This window comes from Nematolebias whitei, chromosome 10 (assembly GCF_014905685.2).
Source record: "Nematolebias whitei isolate Nwh7 chromosome 10, NemWhi1, whole genome shotgun sequence".
NCBI classification, from domain to species: domain Eukaryota; kingdom Metazoa; phylum Chordata; class Actinopteri; order Cyprinodontiformes; family Rivulidae; genus Nematolebias; species Nematolebias whitei.
In genome coordinates, this window is record NC_056507.1 from 29,610,496 (window position 1) to 29,632,750 (window position 22,255).

Sequence of the window (22,255 nt, forward strand, 5' to 3'; positions counted from 1 at the left end):
GACGAAGCCTCTTGGATGAGGGGCGAAACGTTTCTTTTTAACAAAAAAACGAAGTCCAGATGACATGATTCAACCTTTTTTGTTGTTATTCCTGAAGAGCTTCAGAAGAACTAAAATAAGGTGAACTAGAACGATTCAGTGATGAAGACATTTTATTTTATAAATAATAAAAAAAAGTGATAATTTGTTCAAGGTGTTAAATGTAGATATTAATTTCTCTTTATGCTGGAGGCACTCAGAGCAAATAAAAAATACATAACGCTGTGTCTGAATAGAGCCACAGTTCTGAATTGTGTTTGAAATTAATGAGACCCTTGTGTGAATGAATCAGTGTGACGAGGATTTGTTCACCCTACTTCGCCATTTTCCTTTAAGGTGTGTCACATTATGCTTCACCAAATGGTCTCCCATTTGTCACAGAGTCGGTGTGAGGTTAAAACTCTTTAATTGGGCTGCAAAGGGGATTGAGTTTGTTCCCAATAACACGAAGGGCCATCCGTGGCCAAAAATGGCTGCGCAGGCAGGACACACCCCACCACGGAGGTTTTATTCAAACCGGTCCAGCTCCTCCAGAGAAACACAGAGCTAATTATTTTAATAGACGAGGAAGATGCGAGTGAGGCTGGTGCGTCCTTCGCAGACGAGTGGAAATATTTTTGACTCGTGGTGTGTAACTTGGCTGACAAGGAAAGGGGCTATTTTTAGCTGCATGTTTATGTAAGTGACTAACATGTTGTGGAATAATGAGGAAGGCTCTCTGGGGCCTGCACGGAGCTGCAGAGACGAGACTTGGAGCAGCGATTGAAGGGAGCTAATGAGCACGAGGGAGAGCAGAAAGGACTGGGATGATAAAAGCATGAAGATGCAAAAAAGGAAAATCAACAACCACCAGCAGGAGGTCGGAGACAGGCAGGAGTGGGGAAAAGCAAAAGGAAAAACAATGAAAAAATGTTGTAATAGGTGAAATAATTCAGAGAAAAAGGCCACTGGCAAAGGAAACAATTTGATTTGATTGGTTTAAAAGTGTGCAGCTAAAAGCATAATGAAGAACTGGAGTGCCTCACCGCTGCGATTTGTTTTCAGCTAAATGTTTTAAATGTTGCACTCATCTCGCCATCCGTGTATTTTCTCCGAGCTGCTTTCTTCTGATTAGTCTCTAAAACAATTTCTCGTTTCTCCCAAATATCGTCGCAGTTGGACAAAAACCTCACAGCTCCAAGTTCACCGTTTCCTTCTTGTGCCTAAACGAGCCCTGCTGGTCGCTCCTCACACCTGTCTGTGGATTTGTGGACGTCTAGCCAATGAAACGTGTCAAAAACATCTGGTTGAATCAACTGGACAGAAAGGTGTTTTTCTCGTTTCCTGAAAAGTTGTGTTTTTTTTAGAAAGACAATTTTTGCCTGACAGCGATAACACTTTACGTTACTTCACTATTTCGCTTTTAATTTCATTTAAGCGCACACGCACACACACAAGCCCTCTCACACGTTATGTGGTACCTCTTCTCAGGTGGGGGCTCCTGATTGGCTGGTGGGGCTGCCTGCGCCGTTTCCTGCAGGTCAGGGATGTTGGCAAAGTCATCTTGCTCTGCCACCCCAATGGCCAAAGACAGGACCACCAGCTTGCCTTCACTGGCTCCCCGTAAAAAAATAAAAAATAAAACAAAATACAATAGATAGAAAACAGAGATAGGAAAGGAGGCGAGAGAGGAATCCAGATGCAAAGGGGTAGAAGAGTCGAGCACAAAAGGAGGTGCAGTGCAGGAGGGGAAAGGAGGAGGAGAAGGAGAGGTCATTTTTTTTAGGTGGCAGTGAGGACAGAAGGTTGAAAGGCGGTGGGACAATAAGAGACCAAATCAAACAAGAAGACTCAGCAACAGAGAAAGGTCAATAAAAAGGCCGAACACCAACAGTACGCTCTGTCCAGGGAAGGATATTAAAGAGAAAAATCAGAAGCCCGATTGACATTAAGATAATAATTTTAATGAAGTGTGCTGCCAACAGCTACAGTCTGTTCTGAACAACAAGGTGATTAGTTAATGATTCCTAATGGACGTGGTATTCAGCAGCTTTTGTTGTACAAAGTGTCTGCACACCCACACTCGCAGTCATGTGTCTACTTCTTTTACCTGCCTTCCTCTTTCCCTCCAGACGCACCTCTTCCTCTGAACACACCGGGCGTCTTAGTTAAGATTTAATTAAGCCTCATTAGGAAGATCTGGACTAATTGTTTCTATTTGAGCAGGCGAGTAGCTGGAGGTGGAGGTGCGTGTGTGTCATCGCTTTCTGGGTCAGCGCTCTCTCACTCTTCTCATTTCGTCCAAATCCTGCTTTCTTTGCCTCGTCCCGACCCCCCCCCCCCCCCCCTCTACTTTTAATTCTCTGCCTCCTTCCCTCCTTTCCTGTCACCCACACCCTCGGCTCTGTAGCTTAAGCCTCTGACTGCGTTACAATATCTCCACCGAGAAAATATGGAGCCGTCAAGCTGCGGGAGAGACATTACCCCTAAACTTTACAAATGTGTCTTTTCACACAGAGAGGCTCGAAGTTGTTTCAGCAATCTCCCTGTTAGACAGCAACACCAGTGGCTTATGAGCGTTTTACTTCTGTCACAGATTAATACAGATCACTGACGCCACTTGTCAAAAATAAGGTCGTTTTTACAATTGATACTCGCAAAATCATCTCTGGACTCCACTACATCACTGAGTACATCTGTTACTTTCATCCTTTTCAATCTGCTATCTCTCATTTCAGCTCATTAGTTCAGCATCTACACAGCCTCAGCTGACTTATTACACATTTAACGGGCTCAGATCGTCTTCAGTGGAGCATTTTATTTCCTCGTCGTGTTTAGCCGCATGTGTTTGTTTTCCTGTTTTAACCGTTCATCAAAGCACGGAGTTGCATTTATATATTCCTTGTGTCATGGGTGCCGGCCATAAGTGCAGGCTTTCATCTTTAATTTGAGGGTGTTCACATACAAATTAAGGGGAAGGTTTATAAGCTAAATTTTTAAATTGAAGCCCCCTGGTTTTCGAGGAAGCACATGAAATAGGATAATTGATTTCAAAGCCATTCCGTGTGCAGGCAAAGGCGATTTCTTCATTATGTCCTTCGTCGCTTAAACAGGTAAAAGGTTTGGAGCTGATATGTTGGTTTGGAAGCCATTAGAGCGAAGCTACAATTTCCAGTTAAAAAAAGAATAAGCTCCCAAAAGATGCCGTCTTGATCAGTAAAAATGAAAGAATAAATGGAGTTGACGGAGTGGCTAAATCAAGAGCAATATAAACGTTTGCTGAAGACAGCAGTGGTGGATAATCACAGGATCATTTGCAGGTGAGGAGAAAGCCTCTGTGTAGTGTTCAGACAAGTGAACATTATTCTCTAAGAGGAAGGCATATCATTACGTGAAGAGGGAGGCCAAATTAGACATGGCCCCCAAAAAACAGATGAACATCTCAATCAGGTATAAAACTCATCAACTTGTACTAGATTGATGAGAGAAAACAACTAAAAAAAGTTTAAATTGTTCAGGACCTGCAGCAAGCAGAGCGGTGTGATAACAAGGGGCGTGCACAGAAATATAGTGCGCTTACTTTTAGAAAGAAATAACTAATTTCCTAGACGTTGCCTCAAAAATAGCAATAATCAATGATCAAGCTCTAAAGGCCCAGAATTTAAAAGTTGTGAAAATCAAGACGATGATTTGAAATCAATGGGACTGAGCTGTGCTTGTTTGCTTGTGGCAAACATGAAGTCAGAAGTGTTTGTGAACAGAAACAGGAAGTAAAAATTAAGATCTACAACTAATCTTTACCTCAACAGGATTTTTCATAATTAAGTAAAAAACAAAACATAGATTTGTTAGTTTGTCCATTTACAATTATCAAAATATGTTTCTTTCTTTTTGTGTGTGTGTGAGTGAAAAGTCTTGCTAAGCTCTTTCTCCAGTTTAGACCTTTAAATTTAAGCGGCATGTCTGTCCTCTAAACTCCAACACGTCCAGTTAAGAAAGTTGGCACCTTAAAAATGCAAGAAAATTTAGAGGAAAAAAGGCAATTTCTTCACTGCAGTCCCACTGACATGCGAGTCTTTGTGAGCAAGCAACCAGCAAGACAATTGTTGAAACTCCAACTTACTTGTGCACAGCTTCTAAATGTTAAGATCTGTGCAGTAGTCCCGCAATACGTCGCGGTTTGACTTTCACAGACCCGCTCTTTCGCAGGTTTTCAACGTAAGATTGTACATGACACACGACTGTCAACTTTAATATTACGTGATTGGGACAGTACGAGATAAAAAGTTAACAGGAGCAAAAAAATTATAATACTTCAGACAGGCACCGCCATTTTGTAGTTTTCTTCCAATAAGCCTATACTGTAACGCAAGTCAAAAGAACTACACGGCCCAGAAGCCAACAGTGCTTCTGGCCACTGCTTTTGGCTGAAATTCAAAGAACAGCAATGGAGGGAGCAAACACTAGCGGAGAAACCAATGTGGTAACTTTTACAACATAAAATCAGAAGTAACGATGTATCTATGAAGCTCCCAAAACTGGCAAGAAAGTCGTAAATAATCCTGAAGCTGAACTCATCCTTCAAGTTGTAGTATCTTCATGGTGAGTACCTTTATAAAATTTAGCAGTACTGTACAGTACATATATGTTTTTTAAATTACTTAGATTTAAAAGTTTAGAACATTGCAAGAGCGTGGGAAGGGTTTATAAAGTCTTAAAATATATATAAGTACTAAAATAACTATAATATCCCTACTTCGCAAATTTTCACCTATCGTGGGGGTGTCTGGAACGTAACCCCCACGATAAGTGAGGGACTATTGTATTTTGATTAGTCTTGATGGTTCTTTGTGTTTTAGATCAGGTTAGGCCTGTTACATGTGTTGTCTGATCTTTTTCCAGTGCTATTTTACAGCTTCAGTTTAGATCTCCATCAGTTTTTCTCCCATGAGTTTTCAGTCACTTTATGTTCGGCCTTCCTCTGTGTGGATCCTGTTCCTCAGCCCTGCCACGCCCACCCACACCTGAGTCCTGTGCAGCTGTTCCTTGTTCCCTCATCCACCTTTTGCCAAAACGACTCAGTCTGTCTGGAAGTCAGTGCAGCATCAAACACTTTCACGTGCCAGTGTCGCTCCGGTTCTCGTCAGTGACGACTCTGTCTTCGTTCTACTACGTTGCCACCTCGTCAGCTTTTTGTGTTCTGTTTAAATAAAGTTATGGTTTGTTTTATTGAGCTCCTCGAGTATGTCTGAATTACCTGGTCCCATACCTCCATGACACTGAAACTGTATTAAGTTCCGTGCACGTTGCTTTGTTGACCACCTTTAACTCAGCTCATTATCACCTCTGCAGCCGCCCCCAGGTTTAGGATTCAGTCCAGTGAATTCTGACCCACAAAATAAAAGTTGTAGAAACTGACCCCAGCTGTTGCCGGTTGACATAAACAAGTGTTTATAACAAGCCATTTTACAATGAACCTCATAAATCAGTATATTTCTCATCTATTTAAACCTCTGCTTTCATGTTTTTGCAGCAGTTAGGGCTAAATATAATATAATTGTTGTATTTTATACGATTTCTGTGAGCTGTGAGTCAGTACTGTAGGTTCATATTGTACCAGAAAATGAAATGTTTTGCTTTAAGGATAACAGAAGCTATAGAAGTGCTCCTAACTGGATCTAATTGTGAACAAGTTCTCACTCATTAAGAATCCCCGCTTTAGGCAAAATGATACGGTGCATACGTCAACACCGTAAATATAACGGGTATCGGATCGCACTTCTATCCCATTACCTTTTAAGTACGAACATTTACACAGAGGACTCTTGTTAAAGCACCTCTCTCAGCGCAGCTAACGTGAAAGAAGCACAGGCGAGCGAGGGGAGAGACATCAATGCAGCCGAGATAAATTATTGATTTTGAGCCAAAAAAAGAGCAAAGACCAATCCCCAAAGTAATCCATTTAGTCAAAGTTCTCCAAAGGCAAGAGACCTGCACCAATGGCATCCACACTTTCATTAGGCAATGATTCACCAAACAGGGAACGTGGGCCAAGATTGAAATTAAGTGTCTTGAGCAATGGGTCATGTCTATTACCGTCCCCACTTTCTGTCATCAATCATTCAAGGTGTTGATGTTGCAGAGAAGGAAATACATCAACAATGACCTGGAATTCACATTTACGATGATGAGCATTATGGCCGACAATATGGCTGGCCATAACATTATGGCCGGCATATTGTCGGTGACCTTGGTGCTTTGCATGGTGCGCTGCATCGCAGGGTTAGCTGGCGGCATCAGTTCAGCTATGACGCCCCGAGAAGCTTCAGCGCGCATAAAGGAAGTGAAATGAGTGGTGAACAGCCACTGTAAAACTGATTCAGTGCACACTGAGCACATGCTGTACCTTGACAGTGTCCTTGCTCATCTGTCCCCTCACCAGCCCTCTTGTCTCCCTTATCCAGCCTCCCCACCTCCTCCAAGCACGGAGCAACAATATGTTGCAGAAGTAATGGTGCTGCATGGTGGCAAGATCAATGCATCAGAGAAAACCCAAACCTGCACGCAGCTGCTTCAACACTGCTCTCACACTGATGCACAGCGACATGCCTAGATGTGTCCACAGGGATTTTTTTCTCTAAAAGTTACAATAAAACAAAACCGATGCAGTTTTTGCTGGAAATGCTCACGGAGCATAAACAGAAACGCCTCTCCAAAACAGGAACAGTCAAAAATCAACGACAGCACCAACTCAGGAATATCATGGAGCACCATTAGTTCTGTTCTGTAACGACAACTGCAGCAGACAGGCCGGACGCCATCGAAACAGATGTTGCTGTTTAACAGAGCATGCAGCGTAACCGTTTAACAATCCTCCAACAGAACGGGACAGAAGTAGCCCGCAATATGTCGCACCTCCTCGCCATTTCTCATGCACGTCGCTGTCTAAAAATAGAATTTATTGCTTCTGTCTCCTTTTTCTGTTTCACAGATTGCTCAATAAAAAGCTTTGTACTTTATTACAGCTCATTAAGGCCACGGCGTCGTGTATTCTTATTAAGGAATGGCAGCGATAATTGCTTTAAGAGGAATTAAAGCGTTCGTTTAGGAAGGGAAGCCAAACGTTGACAATTAAATCTAATAAACCAATGTGACCTGTTGTTTTAGTACCTGGTGTGCATTTTCATAAAGACAAAAATTTATATTTAATACGACTTAAAGCTAAAAGATAACAGCTTATTTACACTTATAACTCTATGCCTATTAGTTTTAATGACTTTGTTTTGTATAAGCTCATTTACTGCCTCTTCATTATCTTAAATTACCATAATCAGCTGCAACGTGAACTCTTTTAACTCTTTGTGACTGTAAATAAAACATGTTTTCTTCTCACACTTTATGTTCCAGAAGTTAAAATGAAATTAATAATAACTAAACTCAGCTCTAAAACACACTTCATCGTTCACGTCAACACACCTGTACGAGCGCAAACACGCCTGTTTTAGCAGGTAACGCGTAATAATATCCTTCCCTGGATATCAGATGCAAATTGATTTGAAGAATCTATAAATAAATCAATGAAACACCTGAAGGAAAAGAAACTGTCTATATCCATTTAAATGCAGGTTAGTTTGTATTTAAATGTCACTGTTGTGTTTGTTAAGCATTACACTTTAAAACTATCATTACACAAATGCATGAAGTGTCTCTGAACAGCACAGAATATACAATAAGACAGACAGAGGCTACGACTGAACAGAGACCCGGTTAGGACACAAACGAAGATATTTGAGACTTACAGGAAGGATTTGACATCCAGGCCTCGGTTCTTGATCTGGTCCATCATGTAATCCCAGCTGCCAGGATTGGCCCGCGACCTCCCTCCTGCGCCACCTCCCCTACAGTGAGAGGTAGCTGCTCCCGCTTGGCTGGCCCGAGCGCCTCGGGTGCCGCCTCTCGTACCTGCACCTCCACCCTCGCCACTGCTGCCACCTCCCTCTCCTCTCCTGGCACCCACCCCAGGCTGTCCGGGCGCAGTGTGCAACTGTCCCAAACTCTGAGACGTAGTGGGCGGGTGGTGGCTGAGACCCGGGCCTGATGAGTGGATGAGAGGCTGCTGAAGACTCTGCTGGCGCAACAGCGTCCGAGGCCGGGCCGGCCCAGAGGGGATGTGCTCCAGAACGGAGGCGTAGGACAGCGCCGGATCCCCAAAGCTGGGAGGGCAGAGGAGCAGGGAGGAAAGAGAGCGTGTAGAAGGCCAGGGCCGGCAGAGGATCGAATTTTGTGGAGGGGAGGCAGGTGTGGAAGGTGGTGTGGAAGAGGAGCAAGATGAGGAGGTTCGGACAGGAGAGGACGTGGTGAAGGGAGGTGAGGACACGTCAGAGCAGTGGAGGGAAGAAGTCAGGTTGACATCAGGACAGAAACAGGACAGGTCACCCAAACAGGAAGTCGAAGGTTGTGGGAGGGGAGAGGAGGAAGCGGTGGAGTTCGAGGTCAAATCGGAGGACGGATCGTTGGGAGGTGGAGACAGGAGGAGGAGGAGAGAAAAAGAAATGAACGTGAGGCAACAGCTGTAACAGCAGTAGCAGAAATAGCAGTAGAAGGTGCAGCCTGAGTGTGCATGGCTGTGTGCTGCGTGCGGCTCGGGGGGCTGCGGCCAGCAGCACGGTGCAGTCTGGGAGCTGCTCGTGTGCGTCAGACGTGAGCGCGTCTTGCATGGCAGCGCAATGTGAGCGTGTTTTTTGAATGCGGGCGTGGTTCGAAGTGGCAGCGGCCGGATGTTGACTGTCCGGACGGGCGTGGAGCGGTTCTGAGCCACGCTAACTCCTCGAGGCGCGTGTGTTGTCGTTTTGCAGCTGCCGAGCCTTCCCGATGAAGGCCTTTTGGTGTGACGAGAGATCCCCATTCCCTCTACACACCGGTCAACATGTCCATCTCTGACAGACTCTTTCCTCTCTAAGTAAGTTTGGCCTTTTAAATACTTGCTGAACCTCCTGAGAGATCCCACAGCCAACCATCTTTTATAGCTCAACTCCCTCCCTCTGTCAATCTCTCAGTTTCCACTCCTCCCCACCAAAAAGGCAGCTTAACTGGCTAACTGCCCTTCTTAAAATGACACATGAAAGCATGTGACAGGTCCTTCGATGCAATTAACGTTTCTTTACATGCTTACCTCTTGTCTCTTTTTTTGTTATTTGTCTGCACACTAAATATATCATCCTCTCTTGGATCGCCGTGTAACCCAGAGTACAAGAAATAGGTCATGGGAGAGCTATTTATGCCAGTTAGGTGCAGTTTACTCCACCTCATCTAACACAGTTTTGCACGAGGCTTTCTGTGTCATATCCATCATATATAACAAATAAAAGAATGAAGGAAGAGCAAAAGTAAAGTGGTTTGTAGTAGAGAGTGACAAAGAGATGGAGAGAGTGATGGGAGTGATAGGAACAGAGGGTGACGATGGAGGAGAGACAGAAAATGGGGTGCGAGACACAAACACAAGAGACGCAGACACTTATAGAAGACTGAAAATAGAATCCAATTACAGACAAGGAGGGGAAATAAGATGGGAGGAGAAAAGGAGGAAGTGAAAGCGTAAATGTGTTGAGGAGGAAGAAGTCGCAGCACGAAGTGTCAGTGAAAGGTGAAAAAAATCAAAGTATTTCTTCGCCTCATTCACAGCATCTTGATTATAGATCCAACATTACGTCACGGCTTCAAGAAGTCGGTGAACAACATTCATAAACTTTCATTAAAAACTGAACTGGAAACGAGTGCGAGATTTATTTTAGTTAGACGGAGAAATTAAGGCTACTTCTGTGTTCCTTTTTTAAAAACTTTTTGTTTTAAATGAGGCCGCTGAGTTTCTCCAATGAATAAATCACGCTCTCCTGCAGCTTCGCCTCGTTGCTGGGCTGCCGGTGTCGGCTGACGAGTTAAGTCAGCGTGCTCCTGCTCTCGCAACTAAAGCTACCTTCTGCTGCTGATGACAGCTTACATTTCCCCGGTGCTAACACCTTCATCTGGATCCACACGCTCACCTTCTCATCTGCAACTCCCTCCCTGTTTGCTTCAGCTCTCCATGTTCCTCCTCAGAGTAACTTCCTTCATGTAATCACAGATGCTTCCTCGTATGCGTCACGTCCCCCGCTATGAATTTAAACGTTTTTGAACAGAGATCTGGTGCGATTTGTTGAAGCTGGATGAGTTAGAGCTAATACCACACCAGATTTGAACTCAATAACTGCACATTTGAATGAGATATGTTCATATTTGTGTTTGTAAGGGCTGTGGTGACCATCGTGATTTGGACTGACCTCCAAAAGTGATCAGTGGAAGATCAGACTATGATTTTTTTCATGAAAATTTCAATAAAATCCGTACAGTGGGTCATATTTTGCTAACAGACAGAGTTGATTCTACATAGTTAGTTTTAAACAGTGGTTTTGTGCAATCTGTTAGTGTTTGGAGAAGAGCGGTCATTTCTAACCCAGGCCCACGCCTGGCCCGAACCCGAAATTTGGGCCGGGCCAAAATAATGTGCTGGATGGGCGGGCCAGGTCGGTGTCGGGCTTTTAATTGCATCAGAGGATGCACGCAGCTGCTCGCGTCCGCCAACTGTTAATAACTATAATATTATAATAACTATAACTATAATATTATAATAACTATAATATCATAATAATGATAATAACTATAATATCATAATAACTATAATATCATAATAACTATAATATTATAATAACTATAACCACTATAATAATTATAATATCATAATAATGATAATAACTATAATATCATAATAACTATAATATCATAATAACCATAATATTATAATAACTATAATATCATAATAAATATAATATCATAATAACTATAACTATAATATTATAATAACTATAATATCATAATAATGATAATAACTATAATATCACAATAACTATAATATTATAATAACTATAATAACTATAATATCATAATAACTATAACCACTATAATAACTATAATATCATAATAACTATAATATCATAATAACTATAATATTATAATAACTATAACATAATATTATAATAACTATAACTATAATATTATAATAACTATAATATCATAATAATGATAATAACTATAATATCACAATAACTATAATATTATAATAACTATAATAACTATAATATTATAATAACTATAACAACTATAATAACTATAATATCATAATAACTATAATAACTATAATATTATAATAACTATAATATCATAATAACTATAACCACTATAATAACTATAATATTATAATAACTATAACTATAATATTATAATAACTATAACTATAATATTATAATAACTATAATATCATAATAATGATAATAACTATAATATCACAATAACTATAATATTATAATAACTATAATAACTATAATATTATAATAACTATAACAACTATAATAACTATAATATCATAATAACTATAATATTATAATAACTATAATAACTATAATATTATAATAACTATAATAACTATAATATTATAATAACTATAATAACTATAATATTATAATAACTATAATAATCTGCTGACTCTTGTTAATAAACAAGAAATCTTATATCTTCCTTTCTTTGAAATACATTTTTAAATCATGTCAAACTGATTTGCTTACAAAAGCAGTAAAAGCTTTAAAAAAATGTTGGGTTTATTTTCAGACCCGGGTCTGTAATCACAGTTAAATGGTTTGGGGTAGGGCAAAGAAAAAATGATACGGTTTGGGCCGGGCCGGGTCGGATTTCTTAAGCTCGAACGCAACTCTGGTTTGGATTATGTGATGGGGATAACTCTCAGCTACTACCACACCAAATTTGAGCTTAATTTCTGCAGAACTCACTAAGTTTTATCCATGTTTGTCTTTGATACGTTTGAGCGACTGTGAGGCCATTTTGAATCAAGTTAACTTTAAAGGTAATCAGCTGTAGATGTCCACATCCGTTGGTCACTTTCTGAGGGTTTCGTTCAAATCGACCCTGTTTTATAAAATATTTTGCTAACAGACAGACCAACTCATGTGATGGAGCGGGCTGTAATAACCCTTTGCATGATGCCGGTGTTTGTTTTGTGGAACAGAAACAGTGTGTTTGAAAGGATTCAGGTTCGGTTCTGAACTCACTTGGTGGGTCTCGGTGCTCCGGACGGCATGTGGCCATGGATGGTCTGCCACCTCCCGATCTTCACTCCTTCCGTTGCCATGTTCTTCATGCTGTCACTGCGATAAGGACCCCCCCCAGCATCCCCCTGCCCAGTTGCAACCCCCTTCTGCCCCCCTGACACTGCCCCACTGAAGGGGAAGTCATCCCCAAAGCAGACAGGGGGTGCAGAAGAGGGAGAATGACGACAGGCAGAAGGAGAAAAAGACCAAAGAGTGTGAGAAACACACACAGACACACACAGGAAAACAGATTGAGCAACCACACGGTTAAGGTGAGGCTGATCGGTGGGCTGTGTGAGGGGGCAGGCCTACAGTTCCAGGCCAAATGAGAGGAAAGAGGATGAAAGTGGTCTAAAGTCCAGTGAGGAGAAAGAAGAGGAGTGGGGGGGGTAAGGTGAGGCGAGGCAGCAGGAGGAGAAAAAGGAGCCTGTGGAGGGTGGAAAACCAGCAAGCAAGTCCTCCTTTGGGCCTGGAGGACTTAATTCATGTTCATATAACTCTTCCTAATCATTTTCTGCACTTAGACTTTAAGATGTTCTTCAACAGATCACAGGACAAATTGTTATTGCGGTTTAGAGCAACAGGAGTGCGTATTTATGTCACCATTTAAAGAGCTCGTTGATAAAACGTGCACGTGCCTTTGTAAAACACCCACTGCAATTTATTTTTTTGCACCTTAGTCCGCAAAATGTCACTTTTGAAGTATCTGCTTGTCATTTAGACACCACTTAGAGTCTGTAACAGCCTTCAAGAAGATAAATGCTTCACATTGCAAAGCAGAAAGTATCACGCAGGCCCATCTAATCACACTGTTTTCTAGAACAGGCACGAGGTACTGAAATTAATCAGTGCTCCCATTAAAAGCAGTTGTCAACTCAAATTTAATCTCAAAAGAGGTGCAGCCATGATCAAAATTAAAAGAACATTAGTGCCCTCTGGTGACATGACTACATTTCATTAATATGCATGCCCCCCCCCCTACTGCCGGAGACGCAAAACACGAGGCTCCCTGAGACTCTGCATTCTGGCGAGAGTGTACGATCAGGAGGTGCTAAACTCTCGCCAGGGTCACCTTCCGCATTTAACTTTGACCAAATGACATGACGCTGCATGTGGATTTGTCATCAATCACTGCAGCAGCGTGGCCGATGCAGGACACACGGGCCTCGGTTACTGAGCCAAGCGCAAGGTGAATCTATGAACTCCTCTTCTTTTTGTGGAAACGCAAATAAAACGCCTACATGGTTATAAGGATATCAGCTTTGTGCAGAAGGAAGTCGTTTTAAAATCGATATTGCGACTTGTCATTTTTTTTCAACAGTTGTCACATATTCTAAATATTCGGACGGCATAGATGTGACCGTTGGCTCGTTTCTTGGTTGATCCCAGACATTTCCCAGGACTGCATTGCTTCCTGTTGAAAATGATCCGAAAGAAACGTCAAAGGCAGAAATTTCTTTCACCCGGACATCGACTAAATGAGTCCTGGTGTCGTAGCAGGGACTGAAAGCTGACGATCTCAAGAGAATCCCAAAAAGGAAATTATTTCCCAGCTCTCTGTTGGCTTAGAGCGACATCTTATTGGTTGGAGTCAAGAGGTCGTCCCAGCAGCCTCTCCTCGGGAGAAATACCATCAGAACGTTGTGTTGTTTTATGTGAAAGTCAGTGATTTGCTGGCCCACACACGCAAGTGATGAACTGAATCATCTCTGCCATTTGTTTTGTGAGAAACTTGTCTCATTCTTTTAGCACGTGAGAGCAGAAGCTGCTGACAAGCATATATTTGCAAAACAAATGGCAGTTTTGAAGGCTTCAAAAACCACTATGAGCAAATAAATTCTCAGGTTTTATGCTGGATATAATCTTGAGGAGAATTTGTCATCCACTGCGCTCATAAGCACACTGCTGTCTTCTTTTTCTACACAATCCAATACCTCATCACCTGGATCTAGTAAAAATGACCAGTTATTAGATGTTTTATCAGTTTCATGCCTGGTAGCAGAAAGTCTAAGCTTAACAGTCCTCCCAGTGCCCAGAGGAAGATAGTTGTGACCTTGCTTTATTGGATTCAAGTGGCAGGCAAGTGAGAAAAAAAGACTTTTATTGCAATAAGGAAAAAAAAAAACGTTATCCTGTCTCCCAAATGATAGACAATAGATGCAGTTCAAGTGATTAAATGTTAGTGCAGCAAACATTAGAAATGTTCACTGATGGAGAGGATTGAAGAGTAGCCACAGATGGATGTTAGATACAGGTGAGCACTGGCACCACACTGCAACCTGGTGTTAACGGTCAACCCTCCACAACGAAAGCGACAAAACAACCGGCAGGTAAAAGTGACACAAGCAAAGGACAAGCAGATGCACAGGTCATAGAGAAGGTTGGTTAAAGTATGCAGACCAGCTTTGGAGAAGAAAACTTTTGAGGGTTGTCCGTCTCCATGGTCACACCATGGGAGAGAGGTGCGAGGTTAGAGGTCAGGAGTTAGTGTAGAGCAGCAGGGCTGTAGGGAGTGAGGGGGTGTCCTGAACGTGTTTCATTTAAACTTGACAGGGTGCGAGGGGACGCAGCAGAAATATTCTTGAGGGGGAGGCTTTGATATTGTGCTAACAGCCAAATGGCTGTCGCATGATTCGGTAACAGTTTACAATAAGGTACACAAAATTTAATTAACTACTAGGGAACGCCTCAGGAACGAATCAGGAGCTAATGGATACTTAACCAGTACTGGGGAACACACAGCCAAGCCTTATTAGGGGACTACTGGTTTGTTACCACAGAAACAGAAGATAAATTCTCCATGTAGGTTCTGAATAAACCCTGAACCAGTGAGGTCACAGCTAGAATTGTCAAAAACCTGTTTCCTAGTGATTACTGATTTTACTGGATTTTCTCTTTTGTAAACCCATTGATGAAAGACATTATCAATTTCATAATCTTGTACTGGTTTCATCTTAACTATGTCTGACTATCACTTACTGAGTACCAAATCATTGCCTGGCTATTATTTTGTTCACTGATGTAGTAAAGCATCATACCAAGTACTTACTGAGGAAACAATCATTATTTAATCACTATCTGACCATTACCTACTGGTTTGTTCCTGTGGCAACAAATCAGTAGTCCCCTAATAAGGCTTGGCTGTGTGCTCCCCAGTAAGTACTGATTAACTACGCATTATCTCCTGATTTGTTCCTGAGGCGGTCCTAGTAGTTCAGCAAATGTTGTGTATCTTATTGTAAAGTGTTACCCATGATTCTCTAATTTGTGTGTGTGGCTTTTCTTAGGTTAACATTTCCCAACCAAATTATGAGCAAACTTTAGCAATCATTTATACCCCCCAGTGTGTCAACACTGGTTGGGTTGTAACTGTTTTTGCTATTGGTGATGGAAGTTATGTTTTACAACAGAACTAGGTCAAATAATATGTAGCTTTTACACTTTACTCTATGGCATTTACCAAATAATATGGGTCCTCAAACAAACCAGAGAAGCTAAATAGGCAAATCTCATTTCACCTTTTTCCTCTACCACTTATCCCTACTCTAAGGCATAGGTATAGTCCATGAGAAAGCTGAAATTGTGTCTTGCTGACGTAGGTGCATGTCAAAAATTGCATATTTTTCTACTCCAGCCACTGCTGAAACCCCATCTTGCACTTTGCTCCAGTCAGAACTGGCTTCTTACAGGGTATGTGTGAGCATTGTGTAATTAGTCAGAACTTTGTGGGTGTATTTGTTTATGAAAAATGGTTGCAGTACACTGATATTTGAGATTTGTGTCTGCTGAAGAGCTGCTGGTCAAGACTGTTGGAAAATACAGCCGTCAATACAACTGTTGCAGCAAAAATGATAAAGAAAGTCAAATAAAACTTGTGGAAGGAGATTAGACAAATTCTGAGCATGCAGAGATGGTGTTGAGACACCAGTGTCTCTCAATGGCTGTTCTGACTAGGAGGGAGAGTGTCTCACCTGTCTCACTTGGGCAACCATGGCAGTGATAACCGTGAAGGAGTGCGCCTCAGCCTCGCGGTGTAAGGACCTGTTCCAGCACCGTCTGTCGGAAACGGTCATGGTCTCTTTGAGACAAATTTACAAAAATAGCGGTTCTCCTCAGTTAACAACCAAAATCCCAGATCTTCCTCTTCCTACTCCTTCAACATCGAATGAAAATAAACATCCACTCTAACAACCATGCTGCCTGTGTTGATTCTAACTGTGCATGACATGTGCTGCAGTGGAAGGACTGTATCAGGACATTGCCAAAAAGACGTCAGCAAGATCTGTTGCCTTAAAGTCTTGTGACGTAAAACTAGACCTTAAAAGCATTCACAAAGTTGAACGAAAGAAACCCAGACATTGCACTTGCCGTGACATTCTCCAGCACCTCCTGGGGAATCCCAATAACAATCCCTCCAGCAGATTCTGGGTCTAGCAACACCTATTCCCAGATGGACATGCCCAAAACACCTCCAAGGGAAAGCAACTGAGATCAGATGCCTAAACCTCCTGAGCTGACTTTTTTATGCAGAACAGCAGCTCTGCAACAAGTTCCTCACCTTATCTCTAAAGTCATCCAGAAGGTAATATCTCATTCACATGTATGTGGATGAGTTGATATTTTGTTCACAGTCCATATCAAATGATTATAAGTGAAGGTTGGAGTGTAAGCAGACAATTGACATGATGCCATCTGTCAATCGATCCAGTAGGCTCATGAGAAACTGACCAACTGGCGATCACAATTTGGCCTGAAATCAAACACCCTGAACCTGCAAGAGCTGCACCCCCTTTTCCTCAAATAACGTTGTCCAAAATCTATTCCATTTCCAAAACCTAAACTGAGTCTGGAAAAATGTAAAGGATGGATAAAGGCCAGTGGCCGACCTCATGATCAGCTGAATACAACAGTGATAAACTAAACTACCACATGTTCATCTGTACGAAGGTAACTGCAAGTAAATCCTCCTTTTTTGGTCATAATAATAATAATAACATTGTAGGTTTAATGGTTAATTTAAAGGTTCACACTTAAAGCTAGCTGTGCTTTGCTTTGTGTGTTTTATATGTAAGATAGATGTTGTAACTTCTGTTTGCATAAGTTTAGCCTTTGTTTGTTATGATCAGTTAACACTAAACTGATTTTGCACAAAGTATTTTATAGGTTGTGTAGTGTCCAATTTACACTAAGTACATACTGAATTTCATTGGAAATTATGCCCATGTGTTGCTCTGTGCCACGAAAACATCCACTGCAATAACTACTTTAAGTTGTTAGTATCTTTGAAAAAAAAAAATTGCATGTCTTTTTTGCTTTAATGTTGGCTGATAAGGCAGAAATGCCTCAGGTAACGCCATGAGCTTCACTACCTCCACCAGTACAGTCTTGTTTTGTTTGTTGGAGGTTAGCGCTCCCTGGGTTAAATTTACGCTTGGGTGGAGCGATCTTACCACTCGTATCATGCCAATTAAATGGTGAGCATTGCCTTTGGACTCAGCTCCTTCTTCATCATTCCAGTTCCTACGAGCTCTGCAGTGACTGGTCTGAATGACTACTGGCCAGTAGCCCTCACCGCAAAATGCTTTGAAGGACCAGTCATGGCCCACATCAAAGCAACCATCGACTTTAACGAGGACCCTCACCAGTATGTATACCGCAAGAATTGATTAACAGAGGACACCATCTCCTCTGTGGTCCACACTGCTCTCACCCACCTGGAGCAGGACTCCTACGTCTGTATGATCTTTGTGGACTTCACATCTGCCTTCAACACCATGATTCCCCAGACCCTGATGGATAAACTAACCATACTAGGACTAAGCCCTTCCCTATGCAACTGGGTCTTGGATTTCTTAACCAACAGTCAGTTGGTTAAGAAGGAGGTGAGGACTGAGCTTCCCAGTCCAGCTCGCCCCAGCCGCCTGAGGAAGCAGTAGAAGTTGAGGAAGTTGTGGATTCTTAGTCAATGAGGATCCACATCTTCTCCTCCTTCACCGTAACCCTCAGCACTGACTCCCCTCAGGGCTGTGTGGAGCCCCCTCTTGTTCACTCTGCTCACATATGACTGCGCACCTACCCATCCAGGCTGTCACTTTGTAAAGTTTGCAGATGATAAAGTAGTGGTTGGATGCATCACAAACAGTGATGAGTCCGGTTACAGGCAGGAGGTGAAACACCTGGAGTTATGGTGCAAGAAGAACAACCTTCACATCAATAAGAAGAAGCTGAAGGAGATGATTGTGGATATCAGACGGAGCAAACACACAATTAGGTATGCACCTAAATAACAACCTCACCTGGGGCAACAACACTACCATCAGCGACTCTACTTCCTCAGGCTGCTGAGGTGAGCTGCACTCGGAAGCTCAGTCTTCACCTCTTTCTACAGGTTTGTAGTGGAAAGCATCCTGTGCTCCAGCATCAATGTGTGGCATGGAGGCTGCACAGCTGGAGAGGGAAAGCTCTGCAGAGATTGGTGAAGGCTGCACAGAAGATCATTGGAGTCAGCCTCCCCACCATCACAGACATCTACACCTCCATATGCAGGAAGAGGGCAACCTGCATCATGAAGGACCCCACTCACCCAGCACACACAGGTTTTTTTTGCGCCGCTCCCCTCAGGCAGGAGGTTGCAGCGCATTAAGTGTAGAACCACTAGACTGAGGAACAGATTCTACCTGAAGCTGTCAGACTCATGAATCCCTAACCAGGAAAGTCACTGTAATGCCACTTTAATTGGCTGTATGTCACTTTGTCTTTAAGCTGCTATATTCATGCCCATCTGCACACAACAGACTCATGTTCAGACTGCTCTTTAATACACCATATTATATTACATTATTATTGTTTAGCGTCTATCTTAGATCCTTGTATACTGTTTCACTTTAAATTTTTGCTATTTTTGGGTGTAACTGGGACCTTGAGTGCACAATTTCATTCCACCTCATGTGCTACATGTGATGCAAATGACAATAAAGAACCTTGAGCCTTCTTCACCACAACAGATCAGATCGTTACAGCCGACAAAGTCCCGATCTGTCGGTTCATTTCCTGCACCATCTTACCATCACTCACGAACAGGACTCCAGGATACCTAAACTCCTCCACTTGATATACAGGCATGCGCATTTTGCACCTTTTTGCATGACAACATGAATACTTCTATGAAATGTAATATTCCTACAAGAAGTAATTTTTTAAATGCTATCATTTTTTACTTTAAATTCCAAGGGGTAAGGGCAGAGGTAACACTAGGAAATGGGATTTGTCCTATGTACATTCAGTTACTCATTATCCATCAAAATTATTTAAATAACTAACATTCACACCTAACTGTTTAATTTGATGAATGTATTTGGCAGGGAAAGGAAAGGAAAGTGGCAGCACTGCCCCTGCCTCGTTACAGCCCTGCTGAGAGGGTAGTCTCTTACCAGACTTTGACCAAGACTCACTTGAGCGTGAGGCGAGGATCTCCATATGGGGCATAAGGAGAAATGTTTAGTACAAACTCCTTGGGTGGATAGGAGCTCCACCTCTGCTGCACTGTGCTGCTGTCATTGTTATTCCAAAAGTCTCTGTCTAGATCACTGCGGCCAAAGAGAGAAACAGGTCAGAGCAACACAACTACAGACACACATGGCAAAAGGCGACCCTTGTTGTGGAGATGGCGCTGGACTCAGATCGAGGACGAAGGTGGTTCTCAGCTGCATCAAAGGTGAAATATAGCCGACCCAGTGTAAGTCTGTTTTACCAGCTGAAGCAGACAAGTCACTGGAGTGGTCTGATTCAAAAATGTAAAGGCCGACTTGGTAAAAGGTTTATAGAACATACGGTTGCAAAGACAGCAAAATAGAAAAACAGAAAGACTGCAAGAAATGATTCATAATCAATATTTACACATCAGGTGATTATATTCTGTTCATCAACCATGAAAGGCAGACAGAAGTCTGCCCCCCAGTCTTGGAGTGAGACATGAAGAAGCATGAACACAAGACACAAGGCAGAGAAACAACATGCAGTCAAAGTAGAGGAGAAAAACAGGTGAGCAGAATCACTAATGTCATACAAGTCACACAGCAGTGGTCAGAGCTGTAAGCACAGGGACAGAGCAGGAGACAAAGGTAATGAAACGAGGTGGGAGCTGAAATGACCAACAGAGCACATCGATGCTGCTGGAGCCAGTCAGAAAGAAAACGCAAAAATTAGGAGACTGAAGAAATCAAGTCAGGATACATTTACAAGCTGAAGCCAGTTTTAGTGCTTAAAACCATCCACACAGAAAAAATAAAGAGCACACACTGGAAAACAGCAACATCAGGCTAAAGAAGAGAAGTAGTGGTAATGAACAGGTTAAAGGAAGTGTTCAGTAGAATACAGAACAAAACAAAGAGAAACACATTTTCTGATACAGTATTGCCTTATTTAATCAAGAAGACAAAATGTCTAAATCTGAATTTGAGGCCTGTAAGAAATGTGAGATTAAAACCACCACACAGTCTTTTTTTTTTTTTTTTAAAGCATTTGAGAATCCGTGATCAAGCCCCCATCTCGTTCCTTAAACCTGAAGCATCTTAAGCAATGCAGCGGCACGGCACTTACAGTAAAAAGGATTTAACAACCCATAAGATCAGGACAAAAGCATTAATGCAAATTAAGTCTAGACTGATTAAACCACTGACCTTTTGTTTGTTTTGTCTCCCCAAACAGGCTCTTGAAGAAATTGAGCACTTTAGGAGGAAACAATAGGGGCTCATTTTCCGTGTTGTTTGTGCACAGTACATATTGAGGGACTCAAAAGCTGAAGCGAATGGAGCTCATTATCACCAGACTGTTATACCCCAACTAGTTAACAGACACTTACTTGATGGCTTTCTTCTCCCCTCGCCCACGTGCAGAGTCTGGTGTGTCTGCTGTTTCCACTCCCGGTTTATTCCTCTTTCCCTTCAGTCGAATAGAGGGAATGGGCGAAAGAAAAAAGTCAACGAAACAAAAGGTTAGCTTGGATTGAAGCTGTTTTTACTGCTCTAAGTTCAAATCCTCTCTTATTATCTCAGGAACACTACCATAAGTCCATATGCTATCCTGATTACACTAATCAAAGTCAAATCAAATCTGCGGTGAAGAGTCATTTCTCACTATGATTGTCACTCACACCACCCTGGAATTTACATGGCAATTGCCTCTTTGCAGTAATCCGCTGGGCACTGGAGAGAAGCCTCTAAAGTCCTGCACAAGTCTGATTTCAAATAGCTAGAGCAAGACCTGCAGTAACCATGGAAATAATGGCAATTTGAAGGGCTCAAAAAGTGTGGTCTGTTGTGTGCTTTCTTCTGGAAAGGCTCATTACTGTTGAAGGTGTTTCACGTGTGTCACACTGCAGGTAATCTCTATTGACTCTTTTTCTACAAGTGGAACAGGGATGGGATCAGTCTAAAGCTGCCCTTCCACACAAATAACATGAATGCAACGTGGAAAGTGATGCTTGGACGGACATGGAGAACAGGTGAGAATTTAACAACATGAGAAAACAGTGAGAGAAAAACTCGTTTAGGTGTTTTAACCCTACTGGCTCAGGCTGGAAGTCAGGGTGTATGGTTGATTGAAGATTAACGTCCTTTGGTGAACTTGCTGGTTTAGGCCTCCAGCTCTAAAGGATAGAGCAGGTTGTGTTTTCCAATTTGAAGATGGGGGACAGTGCCAGCACTACCAAACGTGATTTTCAAAATTATATTTCTGGACAATGATTTTATATTTGTTCAATGAAACCATACAATAATGTCTACCTGAGCCACAGAAGTACTGGCACCGTCCTCCATCTTCAAAATGTACTACTCTTCCAGAACCTGCAGCTCAGTGAAGCATCACCCCAACAGTCAAACCCATCCATTATCTTTTACCCACTTCTTCCTTTTTGGGTCATTGGAGTCGCTGGTGCTCATGTCCAGCTATCACTGTGCGAGAGGCAGGGGACACCCTGGACAGGTCTCCAGTCCATCACAGAGACACATAGAGACAAACGAGACAAACAACCATTCACTCTCTCA

At 42.2% G+C, this 22,255-nt stretch overlaps 1 protein-coding gene across 1 annotated transcript in view; it reads right to left on the reverse strand.

The window, feature by feature from the left end:
* Positions 1 to 8,923, reverse strand: part of syt7a (synaptotagmin VIIa) — a 36,276-nt gene extending 27,353 nt beyond the window's left edge. The window contains exon 1 of the mRNA XM_037683550.1: positions 7,818 to 8,923. Coding sequence (XP_037539478.1) covers positions 7,818 to 8,923 — 1,106 coding nt within the window. The remainder of the gene's footprint in view (positions 1 to 7,817) is intronic.
* Positions 8,924 to 22,255: the final 13,332 nt, after the last annotated feature.